The sequence below is a fragment of the Erythrolamprus reginae genome, chromosome 1 (genome assembly GCF_031021105.1).
Source record: "Erythrolamprus reginae isolate rEryReg1 chromosome 1, rEryReg1.hap1, whole genome shotgun sequence".
Lineage (NCBI taxonomy): Eukaryota > Metazoa > Chordata > Lepidosauria > Squamata > Dipsadidae > Erythrolamprus > Erythrolamprus reginae.
This window is the reverse complement of record NC_091950.1, coordinates 168,300,892-168,317,578: the sequence shown is the minus strand read 5'-3', so window position 1 is coordinate 168,317,578 and position 16,687 is coordinate 168,300,892. Positions and strand designations below refer to the sequence as shown.

The 16,687-nt window shown below is 37.7% G+C and overlaps 1 protein-coding gene across 1 annotated transcript in view; it reads right to left on the bottom strand.

The window, feature by feature from the left end:
• The window catches only part of THSD7B (thrombospondin type 1 domain containing 7B), a 567,237-nt gene that overhangs the window by 19,572 nt on the left and 530,978 nt on the right, over window positions 1-16,687 (bottom strand). Inside the window, exons 20-23 of the mRNA XM_070731424.1 lie at window positions 6,698-6,843; window positions 3,375-3,534; window positions 1,189-1,362; window positions 715-810 (exon numbers count right to left, since the gene is read on the bottom strand). Coding sequence (XP_070587525.1) covers window positions 715-810; window positions 1,189-1,362; window positions 3,375-3,534; window positions 6,698-6,843 — 576 coding nt within the window. The remainder of the gene's footprint in view (window positions 1-714; window positions 811-1,188; window positions 1,363-3,374; window positions 3,535-6,697; window positions 6,844-16,687) is intronic.

The window sequence follows — 16,687 nt, the reverse complement described above, 5'->3', positions numbered from 1 at the left end:
AATTCTATTCCATTCTATTCTATTCTATTCTGTTCTGTTCTAAAAGGGATGAGATATAGAAGGGAGAGATTTTTTTAAAAAATCGAGGTACTGGAAAAAGCTGCTAAATTATTCAAATTGTTTAGACTTGCCCAGAGAAGGAATGGAATGAATGAGTGAGTGAGTGAGTGAGTGAGTGAGTGAGTGAGTCTGTCTATCTGTCTGTCTGTCTGTCTGTCTGTCTGTCTGTCTGTCTTCTGTCTGTCTGTCTCTCTCTCATAAACAATGTTTATTTATACTGCTCCTTTAACAAAGAGCATAACAGTATGTTTGCAATAGCACCTTTTTTAAACAGAGCCAACATATTGCCCCCACAATCTGGGTCCTCATTTTACCCACCTCGGAAGGATGGAAGGCTGAGTCAACCTGAGCCGGTGATGAGATTTGAACTGCTGACCTGCAGATCTAGCTGCAGTACTGCACTCTACCGACTGCGCCACCTTGGCTCTCTCTATATCTTCTCCTTTTCTTTTCTTTATTCTTTTCCTATCTCTTTTCACTTTTCTGTTTATTTTTTCACTGTTTGTATTTTGTTTAGTTTGTATTAGCTTTCTATCTTTGCGTTTGTAAATTTTAATAAAGTTATTATTCAAAAAGGAACTAGTATAAAATACAGAAAGTGGTGAAGATGATGGTGATATTGATGATAACGTCGTCAGTGCTGAGCATACCTACCTGTAACATTCAACATATCAGAACGCTGGCACCACACTGTGCGTTCATTATCTTGCCAAAGACTTGTTTTCCATACATAATTATAGCATTTTCCTCCTAGAATTTAAATAAGGCAACAATTTATATCTGAAACGTTACTTTTTTTTCTTCTTTTCAATAATACTAAACATTGCTAAGTAAATTCAAAGGAAAACTATTAAACAAGACGTATCCAAACAAGAGAAATACAAAGATTTTAGAGTTTGCTGTTCTGGTGGTTGAATTTTCTGCAATTGTCTATCCAGTCTATCCAATTTTTTCCTCCTTTCTAAGGACTGTAAACTGTCTCTGCTTGCCTTTTCAAATAATTTCTTAATAAACATCTTTTGATGGGGAAGAGGAGATGGGGTTTGGTTGAAACATGACAGTCAACTACAGAAAGACAACAAACTCTTCTGTGAGGTAATAAGAATTGAGGTTTACAGTATTCCCTACCTGAGCAAGGCCTGGTCTCCAATTCTTGTTCAGGACAGCTGTCTTGATTTTCGAAAGATTGAATTATAAATGTTCTTGATCGAGACTGACGACCCATGCTCTCAAAGCTCCTGCCATCAGTGCACGTTAATTCACAAGAGCTCCACTCAGACCACTCAGATAAATGACAGTCACCTTATGGCCAAAAAATGAAGAAAGGAGGGGAATGTGGACTTTACTAACGGACATCTCTTCAGTTACATCATTACAGGTTATCCAACCCAAGGAACAATCTGGATCCTTTTGGCAACAGTCTATGTCACAGAAAGTTGGCGAGAAAAGAGTTCAATAGCTGTGATATGGTTTCCTGTATTTTAAATATAGGAATCTCTCTCTTCTTCCTGTCCCAGCCTCTGTCTCTCTCACAGATATAACTATAGAATTAAGATAAAACCACAAAGTAATCCACAATTTCTGACCCCCACCCCACTGCAAAATCCTGGCCCAATCATATGCCCACTATAGACACACTCACTTTGTGATTTTTCCTTCACTGCAAAAGGAAGTGGATAAGTGGTTTACTTTTTAATTATTATTAAACGTATATGCCACCCATCCTGCCTACTCATCGACTTGACCCAATCCAATTCCTGCTCTGCACAAGACATCCAGTAAACGGTGTGGACAGGCCCCCAGCAACAGCCAGGCTTGTCAATTGTGAGGGATGCTGGAAGTTGTAGTTCAGCATCATTTGAAGGGTCAGAACTCCCTACCTCTGGATCCTGGCCTTCCTAAAACACCCTTCTAGAAAGTAATTAGAAAATACTGACTTTAATTTTAAAGCAGCAATGGGAACTTTTTGGTGTTGAAATCTACTCTTTTTAAATTATTTTTGTGGCAGCTGAAGGATACAATGAGGCGATATATGAGAATGTAGTACATGGATTTGTAGAGTGGGAGAGAACTGCTTTTTTATAGTAGTTATGCTAAAACCTCTCAGTCCTTTGTTAACTTGCTTTACAATTATGTTAAATTAAAACAGTTTCAATGCTTTTGCCAAAAGTAATAACAAAATTTATCTTTGTGTTATAGTTTACTGGCAAATTTTGGCAATACAATTTCACAATTGGGAAAATTCTGAAAAAGAAGTAGAAGTTGCATGTGATCCCTTCTACTGAGCTGGAGGAATGGTTAAATCAAGCAGGTCAAGTACATAAAAATTTTTCTTCATCTGAATGTCCATGACCTAAGCACATAATCTACTATATTTTTTCAAAATCAAGTTCTTAAAAGGCTGTTTTGCATGGTGTGTGCTAATCAGCATAAGCACAAAAATATTAAAGTGTAACATAGCTTTGGAGATTTTGTTTCTCTAGGTAAGGCTGAACTCTTATCTTGAAACAGTTTATTTACTTGGGCGTTTCTCAGATACACACATAACAAGGGGGCAGAGAGAGTATACAACTTCATTTAAGGCAAAAAGGTGCTTAAACCAGATACATTTTTCATCCAGATGTTGGGTTGCTCAAGATGCAACTTATCATTGAATCTGAAAAGTATTACAGTACATTGTTTCTGGTATAACGTGCATGACTTTAAAAAAGAGATGGGGATTGTTGACCTCTGGACCATAGCCTATCCACAAGGGCTTTCTATTTATTTCCACTCTCAAAATTCCATAATTATTTTAAACCTCTATCTGGATTTATATTACCTATATTAAAACAGTAGAGTTCAGCAAGATCTTATAATAGGCTATAGGTAAGTTTAAGATGAAAGGTTAATTTTGCAAAAACAAAAAGGACCATTTTCTTATAAAAGGCTGCAGTCCAGGTTAATGGAAACATTGCAACTTATGGTGACAAGATGATTCTGATCATGGATAGAACCTGAGTTCATGGTCAGCAAAGTCACAGCTAAAACTGGATGACATTTTGAAATCAGGATGCTTCTTGGGGCCCCTGGACCACAAGTTCATCATGTCAGATTTAAAAGTTAGTATCAGGAGACAAATGTAAGTGGTCATTTGTTTGATTGCGTTCTGATTAGACATCTTTAATATTGGACAGTAATCCATCAAAAAGCTAGGATGTATAGAACAAACTGCAGGTCTATGTCAAACAACTTATTTTCTTGGAACGTCATGTGCAATTGGCCATAGCTATTTATCTCCAAAATGATGAAATACGGTACTTCTTAGAATTTACCCGGACAAGAGACAGCACAGGGAAGTCGAAGCAAATTCTCTTTAGGGGGAAGCTCTTCACACAGGGTGCTTTCTACTCGCTTCAATGTTGATGATGAAATGCCATCATGCACCACACACAGCAGGTTTCGTGTCTGGATTCCATCCCCGCATTGTCCACCCTAACAAAGGGGAAACAATAGAGGTTATCAAAACAACTTGCTGTGTATAATCTTCATCCTAGGAACAATGCAAAGTGTTTGCAAATCAGGCACTGCTTCTTGCATTGTGTTAATACTATATACAAGAGAGTTGGGTTTGCAATATATATAAGTTAACAATGAATGTTTCTTGCATTGTGTTAGTACTGTGTATAATCTTCATCCTAGGAACAATGCAAAGTGTTTGCAAATCAGGCACTGCTTCTTGCATTGTGTTAATACTATATACAAGAGAGTTGGGTTTGCAATATATACAAGCTAACAATGAATGTTTGTATGTACTGAAGTATTATAACTTTAAGAGGTAGTGTTGCAAGTTGCCATAAGGGAGCCAGAAAACATGATTCTCTCTCTTTGCTCTTTCTGCTGATTCACTGTGACTGATGTAGTAAGCTCTATGTGTTCTACGATAGTTTGATGTATTTGTGTCAACACCACATACTGTATTGGTTTGGTTTTCAATATATGAAGATATTGTAGGCATTGTATGTTAGGAGAAAATAATAGTGTTACTTTAAGAGCTAGGCTGCAATTATCCATATAAGGGAGACAGCTGTGCTGCTCTCTATTGGATTCTATTGTATTGAGCTTTGTTGCATTGCGTCTGTTCTGTTACCTTACATTGTAATGTTGGTTGTTGGTGTATATATGCTAGTTAGTATTGATACTCTTTGCTGTGTGCAAATAAGAGAACATGTTATATAGTTGTGTGCTAGGTTTTTCTGCTTGCTATTAATATAAGAGAATAAGCTGTGTGCTAATACTAAATGGTATATTATATCTGCTGTGTGCAATATACTGTGTAGAATATACTATGCTGCTGTGTGCGTAATAGTATATGTACCTGCTTTGTGCGGATAGGAGAATACCCTCGATTTTCGCGGGTTCGAACTTCGCGAATAGCTTATACCACATTTTTTCAAAAAATATTAATTAAAAAATACTTTGAGGTTTTTTTCCCTATACCACGGTTTTTCCTGCCTGATGACGTCATACGTCATCGCCAAACTTTCGTCTGCCATTGTTTATTGGCCGAAATGTCAGCTAATCAGCGTTGTTATAACAAAAATAATAATTATTGTTAATAAATAATTATGTTTATAAATATCAGGATCACTAAGTGTCTTATTCAATGGTGAGTACCAGTAATAATGGTGAGTAAATGGTTGTTAAGGAAATGGGAAATGGTAATTCAGGGCTTAAAAGTGTTAAGGGATGGCTTGTGATACTGTTCATAGCCAAAAATGATGTATTTACTTCTGCATCTCTACTTCGCGGAAATTCGACTTTCGCGGGCGGTCTCGGAACGTATCCCCCGCAAAAATCGAGGGAACACTGTATACTATATTGCTGTGTGTGATAGCATATGTACCTGCTGTGTGCGAATAAGAGAATATATGCAATTGCTGTGTGCTACTTGGTTTAATGTACCTACTATGTGCTAAATGGTATTGCTATGTGCAGAATGATATGGAAATGTCTGTACTATGAATTATGGATTGTATTATGATTACTGTGTAATATTAATGATATTGTATATCTTATAAATAATACCTTTACTATATGTTGGTCTGTATTATTGATTGAACAACCACCACTGGCACATGTACTCTGTTTCAAATACAGTATTTCTATCATTGTTGTTAGACCAGTGTAGAATGCTAACAATTTGTAATGTATGTCTGATATGTAAGACAAAGACAGGCTTGTAATATTATTATTATATTGAGAGTTCTTGATTGATTTGAATATATATGACTGGACTGTTTAAACTTGACTGTGCTATTTCTAAAGTAAATAAGAAACTAAAGTTCCTAAAGTTAATAAGAAACTAAAGTTTCTAAAGTTTTAAAGTTAACTAATCAAACATTAATGTATCTGTTTTGTATGATTGAATAATTACTCTCTGGAATCCCACGTTTCCTCTATGCATGTCCTTGATAACTCAAGGGTCGTTCTGCACACTCCTTATCATAGCATGCAATAATGGTTTAAAAAAATGTAAAAGTGTTCTTTCCTACTTCCATTTTTTGTTGTTAATATTCTTGAACAGGGCCCTCTAAACTTGGCAACTTTAAGACTTGTGGACTTCAACTTCCAAAATCCCCCGGTCAGAAGTCCATAAGTCTTAAAGTTGCCAACTTTGGAGACCCATGCTATTTAACTACACATAATAATAAATTTTTGAAGTTAATATGGATTCAGAAGGACTAAAGCCTCAGTGGGTGTATTAATAATGCACTTCCAGTAATGTAAATTCAGAAGAAAAGGTATTTTGGGTTTGTTTCTCAAAACAACATGCTCCTTTATAACACGGTAAATCTTCCTCATTTTTGCATGTCTTCCTGGGTATGACCCAATTAGTCTGACGTGATTAATGGTAAGCAGATCTCATCTTCTCTGTAGTCTGATATAATTGAATATGGAAATCTAAATCACTTTAAAACCAATGCTAGAGACCGGATCAAAATGTTTTGAATGAACAATAATCCAAAAGATAAAGAGGGAAGGGTAGAATGATGCATAAGGCAAATAGATTCATGCCAAATGCAGTGTCAAAAAGGGGAGGACACACATGCGATCCATGCTGAGAAAGCAAAAGTATAGTTGTTTGATGCTTCACAAGTCACATCAGCGTTTACATTTTCAGACTATTAGAAAAAAAAAGTAATCATTTCAAGGGGAAAATGTCGAAGTCAGCACTTCAGGCTACTGAAGCTTTAAACCATACTGTTTCAAGGCCTTTCGAAGTATTGAAAGCGGCTACGTGGGTATTCTTAGTGCAAAAGTCAATTTCCTTGGTAGCAGGGTTCTCTGAAATTAAATCTTGCTTTGATCCAGGCATGCTGATGCAAAATCCATCTATGACACTCACTGAAATGCTTACAATATTACAATTGTATAGCTGTTTGACCTTTGATATTAAATTAGTTTTTAGTCATCTGCCTCGGCTGTATGTGTGATGATTTCCCCCTACTTTGTTAGAATTTTCAATAATATTAAATTAACATCACCCTCTTAATTTTCAAAACAAGGATCAAATTGCCTCATAAAATTAGGTTGCAATCAAATTCGTTTTCTACCTGTTGTGTCAAGGAGATTTTTTTTTACAAACTTCAAGTACCTCAACTCTGCATGGGGACCATTCTCCAAGAATCCAGCTATAGCAGGGTTCTGGAACACAGCTGCGGAACTGAGTAAGATCAGCTGGGCAAGGCCTTCCTTCCCCTTGGGCTTCCATAATTATAGATCGGGTACGGAGCATCTGACCTAAAGAAGGAGAAATGATTATTGAACACCTTGTATTTTAATATTTTCTGAATCTTTCTGGGCACATTGAAAATACAGTGTTCCCTCGACTTTCTTGGGGAATGCATTTCGAGACTACCCACGAAAGTCGAATTTCCGCGAAGTAGAGATCCGGAAGTAAATACACTACTTTTGGCTATAAATAGTATCACAAGCCTTCCCTTAACACTTTAAACCCCTAAATTACAATTTCCCATTCCCTTAGCAACCATTTAGATTATTACTCACCATGTTTATTTATTAAAGTTTATAAAAAAAATATTTATTAAAGGCGGACGAAAGTCTGGCGATGACATATGACGTCATCGGGTGGGAAAAACCGTGGTATAGGGGAAAAAACCATGAAGTATTTTTTAATTAATATTTTTCAAAAACTGTGGTATAGACATTTCGCGAAGTTCGAACCTGCGAAAATCGAGGGAACACTGTACTGATAAGTCAATGGGAAAGAAGATTAGAATGTATGCTCAGTCCTATCTCTCTAATTCTTTTAAATGAAAACTGATAGGGGTAAAATAACTGAAGGCTTGAATTTGGTGTACAAGAGCTATTTGGACTAATGTAATCAAGGCCAGAATTGGGGGGGGGGGAATTATCCAATGATTCAAAGTGCAGATTGTGCAAAGAAACAGAAAAAAAAAATATAATACATCATATATTCAGCTTGTGATTGCACAAAGTGATAATAAGCAGTGATATAACACAGTCTGCAAAATGATTCACTGGAACATTTATAAAAAATTATGATACGCCGGTAATGAAAAATTGGTGAGAACATAGAGATGAAAATGCGGTTAAAAAATGACTAGTCAAAAGTAGTCAAAAATAATGTGGGATTTCTAAATACAGACTGATAAAAGTTTTGGCTCATAACACACCAGATATAATTGCAGTTAAAAAGAAGAAAATATGGCTAATGGATGAGGAAATACCAAGGGACAGTAGAACAGAAGACAAAGAATTGGAGAAGATTGCAAAGTATCACGATCTGAAAAGCCTAACTAAAAGATCTGTGGTTATTCCAGTGGTTATTGACACATAGCGTGCCATACCAAAAAATTAACAGATTAACACGCGGACAAAATTTGCATCTGTCAATTGCAAAAAGTCCATCATTAAAATCTTCTAAAAATGTATATTTTATTTATTTATTTATTTTTATTTATTGGATTTGTATGCCGCCCGTCTCCGGAGACTCGGGGCGGCTAACAGCAATAGTAAGACAGCGTACAATAATAATCCAATAATAAAAACGATTAAAAACCCATTAATATAAAAACCAAACATACATGCATACATACCATGCATAGAATTGTAAAGGCCTAGGGGGAAGAGGGTCTCAATTCCCCCATGCCTGATGGCAGAGGTGGGTTTTAAGCAGCTTACGAAAGGCAAGGAGGGTGGGGGCAATTCTAATCTTTGGGGGGAGTTGGTTCCAGATGGCCGGGGCCGCCACAGAGAAGGCTCTTCCCCTGGGTCCCGCTAAGCGGCATTGTTTAGTCGATGGGACCCGGAGAAGACCCACTTTGTGGGACCTAACTGGTTGCTGGGATTCATGCAGCAGAGGGCGGTCCCTGAGATAATCTGGTCCGGTGCCATGAAGGGCTTTATAGGTCATAACCAACACTTTGAATTGTGACCGGAAACTGATCGGCAACCAATGCAGACTGCGGAGTGTTGGTGTAACATGGGCATATTTGGGAAAGCCCATGATTGCTCTCGCAGCTGCATTCTGCAGGATCTGAAGTTTACGAACACTTTTCAAAGGTAGCCCCTTTGAAAAGAGTACCAAAGTGAGTGCCTAGAGTCTTTAAACCTAACAAACAAACACACACACGCACACCACCCTCAAAACAGAAATATTTAAAAACTAGCCATCATTCTAGTAACATCTCAATGTCACCTACCATGACTCTTACAGCTAAAATGCAAGAGCCAAAGATGTAGTGCAGCTCCAGGCTGAAAAATAGTTGCTTAGTATTGTACTCAACTGATATCCTATCAGTTAAATGTCCTTTACTCACACTACCATTTTGTCCAATTAAAAATTGCCTTCTGAAAGCATCCTTTTGAATGTGAATTTTTAAATGTTAATTTTAAACATTGTAAGAAAGCTGGATGCAAATAGGTCAAAAGACAACCAAGGGCAGAAAATACACCAGTGGGATTTTCTTTTATCATGGATGAATTGTCAACCAAATTCATAGTCAAACCTTGCCTGCTCATCTGTAATAGCTGGCTAAACTAAGCCAAAGGCTTGGAATAGATAAGCCAAAGAACACAATTATACCTGTCTACATAAAGACAACAAAGTTGCATTCTGATTTCAAAGTAGACAAAGCACATTGATGCCAAGCACATTTTTAATGAGATCTGTGAAAAAGGCTTGTTGATTTGAGTAACACAGAAGAGATGCTAGACATAACCCCCAAATCCCTGGCATGAGACCGGTTTCAATACCTTAGTTAACGGCAGTGTTCCCTCTAATTTTTTGGGGGGGTGGGAGGAAAGGTATAGTGTCTGAGCAGCAGTCCCTTCGGGACTGGGCGGCACAGAAATAATAAATAAATAAAAAAACAAACAAACAAACAAATAAATAAATAAAAAACCCACCCTGTTTTGCCTCAGAGAATTTCAAAATAAAATACTGTACTGTGTGTCTATAACAGTGAGCTCATAATAGGGCAACTCTATCAATATAAAAATGCCACTTAAATAGTTGAGCTAGTTTCAAACTAGATTTTGATTTTCTTTCTCTCTTCCTTACTCCCATTCTTTTTCTTTCTCTTTTCCTTCCTCTCTTTTTTCTATCTGTTTCTCTCTCTTCCTCTCTTCCTCTCTCTCTCCTTCCCTCTCACTCTTTCCCTCTCGGCTTCTGGGCAGGTTTGGAAAACTCTGAGTTGATGATTATTTTTAAGTGAGCGATTGCTCAGTGCTCAGCTTAGAGGGAACTATGGTGAACGGTTAAAAAAATAATGATGAAATTCAGTTTTGCATGCTTTCTGTATCTACGTATCTACTAAGCATTTGGAAGCCCAGGATATAGAGATAGTTGATAGAGGTATTTCTCTCTCTCCCTCCCTCCCTCCCACTCTCCCCACTCCCTTTCCTTCCCTCTCTTTTATCTAACTTTGCAGACTTCTACTGAAACACCTTATAATGGTTAGCTTGACTTTCAGGACAGGAATCAATTCCACTTCCTTCTCCTTTGGTTTCTGATCTGTTCTGCTCTGCTTAGCTTCTCTCCTGGTTTACCCACACTCCAATAATAGAGGGAAACTCAATTCAGATTCTAAGCTGTAGTCATGCTAATAACTCTTTCCTAACACGTTGTTATTGGTTAAATGGAGTTTATTTTCTTTCACATCAGCACTAGCCTCAAGAATTCCTTCTATCAAATTAATTCTCCTGACTTTACACCTATTTGTTCTGTGGTACAAAACTACTTGCTATACAAAACCACTTGATGAGCAACACAATTTCCATCAGTCTTGCACACAGGGCTGAGGACCAGCAATGAAAGCAGATGTAAGGCACTGCACTGGAAAAGGCTGGTTATGAATGTTTCTGCCCATCCCATCTCTTCCCATGGTCTCAAAATGAATATAACTAAAACTAGTGTGACATAATGTTAACATATCAGGCTAAAAACTGCTAGATCATGAGTTCTAGCCCCACCTTAGGCATAAAGCCAGTTGGGTGCCCTTGGACCAGTCAGTTTTTCTCATCCCTAGGAAGCAAGCAACAGCAAACCACTTATGTATTTATTTTATTTATTGATTGATTGATTTTGTCCAATACACAATGAGGGTTTTAGTGGGTATACACATAGTAAAATACATGATGAAGGTTATAGAGGATATACTCATAGTAAAATATATCTAAGAAAGAAGAGAAGAGAAGATATAGGAATAGAACATATAAATGAAAGAATAGAAGAGATATAGGAATAGAAGAAAGGAATAGGAGATATAGGAGAGCAATAAGACAGGGGACGGAAGGCACTCTAGTGCACTTGTACTCGCCCCTTACTGACCTCTTAGGAATCTGGATAGATCAACCATGGATAATCTAAGGGTAAAGTGTTGGGGGTTTGGGGATGACACTATGGAGTCTGGTAATGAGTTCCATGCTTTGACAACTCGGTTACTGAAGTCATATTTTTTACAGTCAAGTTTGGAGTGGTTAATATTAAGTTTAAATCTGTTGTGTGCTCTTGTGTTGTTGTGGTTGAAGCTGAAGTAGTCGCCGACAGGCAGGATGTTGCAGCATATGGTCTTGTGGGCAATACGTAGATCTTGTTTAAGGAGTCTTTGTTCTAAGCTTCTGAGAATCTTACCAAGAAAACTGTGGGGGCTATTTCAGACAGGAATCAAAACTGATATGAAGGCACAGACCTATACAACATGCACAGAACAATGACAACTCAGTGCTCAAAGATTTGTTGCAATAACAGAGATGCCATTGCATGAAAGATATTCCAGATCTGACAATCATTCCTGGTTCTACAGTGTCAATTCTACAGCATCGATTTATAACTTGTAAGCTTCCCAGAGTCTCCGTGTAGGGGAGATGGGTAGTATAAAATTTACTAAATGAAATAAATAGACAAATAAGGACCTAATATGCCCATTAACTTTCAATCTGTGATGATTGTACTGAATGTGTCTAGTATGTACAGTAGATATGTATATGTATATCTACATACATATATACAGTGGTACCTCGGTACTCGAACGCTTCCTTTCTCGTACATTTTGGATACCGAACAAAATTTTCGGCAAAAATTTGCTTCGGTATCTGAACAAAAATTCGGATACCGAACAGCCACAGAAAATTTTGTTTATTATCCGAAATGAGGGGACGGGGTGAGAAGGAATGGGAGTCGGAATCCGACACGCCCATTCTGGCCGCCCACTAAACAGCCTCCCAGTCGTGATCCAAGCTGTAGGGAGTGGGGGGGGGGGGGGGCGGCTGCAATACCAGCAGTTTCGGGGGAGCTCCTTTCCTTTAAGCAGTTACACCAACTTTCTCTTTCCCGAGAGTAGCGACGGCAGCAGAGGCTTTCCTTAGAGCAGCAGCAGCGCCCGGAACGTCAGATGCTTCCCTTTCTCATCTCACGTTGCCAGCGCTGCTGCTGCTCTAAGGAAAGCCTCTGCTGCCGTCGCTACTCTCGGGAAAGAGAAAGTTGGTGTAACTGCTTAAAGGGAAGACGAACCACTGAGGAAAGGAGCCCCCCCCCGAAACTGCCCCCACCCTAACTACAGCTTGGAGTGCTTAGACCTCATATCTTTATCCCATAGGAAATAAAGGAAATAGGGGCTGGAAACCAATTAAACCCATTTCCATTATTTCCTATGGGATAAATTAATTCGGTACTCGACCAAATCGGTTCTCGACCACACTTTTGGAACGGATTATAGTCGAATACCGAGTTACCACTGTACATATATGAAGATCTCATACTGCTTCAGCTAATAAGAGCCACTGTTATTTGCTCAACTTGATAAAGAAAGAAAGCTTTCCTACTGAACACTATCTTAAACATCACATTATCAGTCAGGAAGCTTTTCTTCTTTTAAGAACAAGCTGGCTTCTATGTAATTGGAATAGTATTAGATGAAACATTTCTTCTGTCCTATGTCAGGGCAGTAGATGATGGCGATGATTCCTTTTAATCTGCTGATACTTTAATAAATGGTGCTTAATAGTGTTATTCCAAAAATAGTAACCTAATTTCTGCTCCTATTTACTGAGTTCAGGATATTTTGCTGAAAATTAATAGGTTCTTAATGGAAATGCTAAAAGTGATTTTGGACAGCAATAGCCATTACTTTTTTCAGCTCCAATAACTGTAATTTGGTCAAACAACCTTCCACATTTCATATGGTTAGAAGAAAAACAGTTGAAACAGATGACTATTGTTGTTGGAAAACAGCACTAATTACAATATTTTGGAATATGCAACAGTACATTACTTTCTGCGCCAACTCAGAAAGCTCAAACTGCCCAAGGAGCTGCTAATACATTACAAGAATTATTAAGTCTATCACCTGCACCTCTATAACTGTTTGGTTTGGTTCTGCAATCCAACAAGAAAGACACAGACTTTAGAGAATAATTAGAACTTCAGAAAAAAAACAATTGCTACCAACCTGCCTTCCATCGAGGACCTGTATACTACACACATCAAAAAGAAGGCTGTGAAAATATTTACAGAAACTTCACATCCTGGACATAAACTGTTTCAATTCCTATCCTCAAAACTATGCTATAGAGCACTGCACACCAGAACTATTAGACACAAGAACAGTTTTTCCCCAAACACTATTACTCTGCTAAACAAATAATTCCCTCAACACTGTCAAACTATTTACTAAATCTGCACTATTATTAATCTTCTCATCTTTCTATCACCCATCTCCACCCACTTATGACTGTAATTTTGTTTACAATTTATATTGACTGTTGTTTCCTAATATGATTTGATTGCTTATTTATAACCTATGAGTATCATTAGTTGTTGAGCCTTATGATTCCTGATGAATGCATCTTTTCTTTTATGTACAAAGAGCTTATTCACCAAGACAAATCCCTTGTATGTCCAATCACACTTGGCCAATAAAGAATTCTATTCTATTCTATTCTATTCCATTCCATCCCATCCCATCAGTATTTGAGTTTTTCTCTTTTTTTGGCTAAATCTGTGAATTAAATACCAGGATATATCAAAACAGAATGCTCAAACTGAATCTGCTTCCAGGCATCCAAAGGAGGTCTATTTAGAGTCACTAGTCCTCATGGTGATCTTGGGGTGTCAAACAGAATCCTGCTTTTTGGCAATCACTACTTTGAAGAAATGGCTTCTCCAGAGGGATGAGCAGTGCTCGTCTTGCTAACCAGCAAGTTACTCAACTGTATTTGTCTCCTAATTTAGTGGCTCCAGCATTCTGACTAGGAAAGTCTGGGTGTTGAAATCCCCTCATCTTAACGCTATCAAGGTTAAAATACTTTGCCCTAAATAATTTGAGTGAAGGAATCTATCTCTGGTGTTATGCTTTTATTTTGAGTTTATATTTTTGTTGCTGTTCAGATTTGTCAGGTTTAGTACAGATTATGCACAAACAAACAAGCAAGCCAACAAGGAAACATATAGAAATCTTGAGGGGATGGGTTCTCCCGCGCAGTGCACCTTGTGGGTGCTTGCATGCGCAGTAACAAAAAATCTAAAAAATACCCGAAAGCTAAAAAAAAAAAAAAGGTGGTGACCGCATGCACAGTGCTGGAACTCAGCTTCTGTGCATACTTAGTAGAGAATATTTTTTTAATTTTTTAAAAAAATAAAAATGATTTTTTTAAAAAAAAGATGGCATTGCCTATGGACTAGCACCGATGATCTGGTTTGGTGACATCATTGTGACATCACCAGTGGGTACCTCCCAACCTCCTATACAAAATCAGGTAATATCTTTATTTATATACCTTTCAAACAATTATTTCTCTGAAGGTTAATTATGGAAAAAGGAAATTAGCTTAATAATAAGGATTTTTCTTTGGATAATTATTCATTCTGTTCTACCATATTCTTATTGATTAACTTGCCGTGGAGACATATGAAATTAGTGCTATCTACTGATTTGTCATAAATGTTATTAAGCCCTGGCCTAAGATGATGGCACTTAAAAATGAGTTTAATTAAGGAAACAATGAAGCATTTCTTTCAGATGCTTTTAATTAGTAAAGATGAGCCGACAAGATTTGGCAAATGAAACATATTCGTGATCAATACAGAAAACAAAGATTAACATAGATAATAATTTGTAATAATAATTAGAATTTATACTGTAATGCATTATGGTAGTGTACATTAAATGCCTACAGTACTGTATTTCAGTGCCTTTCCTGCTTTTATTAGAATCTTTGCACCTTTCCTTTACAATCGTTAGTTAATTCCCAGGGGAGAAAAAAACCTCATTGAAAGGGCTGCTTCAGCATAAAACAAAAGCCGGGTTCTATGGGACATGATTTATTCCTAATAACAGCTACAATCCTAGGATAACATGGTTGTTTAAACTTACTAGGCCTCAGAGGAATTTATGCAAGCTATTGTGCATGGGATTGCAGCCAGCCTAATTATTTTACTTCTACTAAGGTTTACAATTTTTTCAAGAGCCTCTGAATTTCCCTTGGTCATTGATAAGCGACCCTGGCGCTTTATAGTCGGAGTAGCCTTTTAACTCCTAGTCATTAATGCAAAATCCTGAAAAACAACTTGAAACTAATAAAGCCATTTGCTATTATCTGCCATGTGATTTGCATATTCCTTTTTGGCAAAAGGGAACTTGGGAAAATGTCATTGCAAATGCTCACTTCTGAAAGAGTAGTACGACTTTCTAACGACAGCTGCCACAGTATTTGTCTCTGAACAATTATTTCCCAGTCTTCTGGGAACATCACAGCCAGCCATGGAAGAAGGTCATCAACTCAACTAAAGTAGGGACCTTGAAAAAGGCCAGTACAAAGGGAAGGCCAGCTGCATTTCTGTAGGCTGTAGAATGTTTCACACGAAGAATTATTATCAACCATCAAAATATAGTAATAGTGACAAATGCCAGGTACTCTTGCATAAACAGAACAATTGGGATTTCAGTTTCTTGGCGCTACCATCAGAAATCATCTGTGGCTGAATCTCTGTTTGAAAAGCTGTGATTATTTGACACAAAACAGCCTGTAAAAATTATTGTTCAATTTTGGAGAGGTGGGGCAGGGCAGTGATGGGCTACCAAAATTTTTACTGCCACACTGTGGGCATGGCTTATACAGGACACCCTGCATTTTCTTTCAACATCTTTCAGTGCAAATTGGGTGCTCTGGGGTGGAGCTCCATTTTTGCTACCCCACTGTATTCCCGCACATCTGGGCAGTAGCCCACCCCTGGGGCAGGGAAAGGAACAGATTCTCCCAGTTTCTTCAAGTGATGGAGAAGTTTTTTCAAGGGAAAAAAAAATCCTGCTTAGTGCTGATAGTAACACTGTCATGAAAGAGTCCCATAGATGGAATTGCCATGAAATAGCCTCCCTAGGTTGGGAGCCAGCTGGCCTAAAATTGTTGGAAAGATGATAAATCAGTAACAAATGACTCACATGCGCCATGTGGCCACCTTGTTACTAAATAAGTTTAAGGATAAAAGAGTGGTGATTTATAATGTGTTGGGATAGTGGATGTACATAAAATACCTCTCTTCAAATGAAATAACCGAGGCAGCTGCATGACCATGAACATACATACATACATACATACACATACATACTTACTTACATACATACATACATACATACATACATACATACATACATACATATTTGTTTTCATATACTGTATTTTCATGGGTATAGGTATGTAAGTTTTGGTGTGTTCAGGTCTTTTCCCATGTGAGATTGAGTGTCTTTGTGATGTTTCGATGAGATCACACTCATCATCTTCAGCCTGGTGTTTTGGGCTTTGTGCTGCTGCAAATAAAGTGTGGTTGGAGCTGCTGTTTTTCTATAAATAGTGGTGGGATGTGTGGAATGCTAGCTCAACTTCTGCAAGTGGGTTGGATGGCTATGTTGTAACATTTTGATTGGTTGATGGAGTCACATTTTGGTTAGTTGGAGTGGTGGTTGTGATTCGTTTGTTGACTAGGGCTAGTTTCCAGATATCTGGTAGGCGGAAGGTATCATCATGTTTGTTCATTTTGTAGAGGTGTTTCTCTATTTCGATGGCTTCCATTAATTATTCTTTTGTATAAGTGTTTACACCCCCC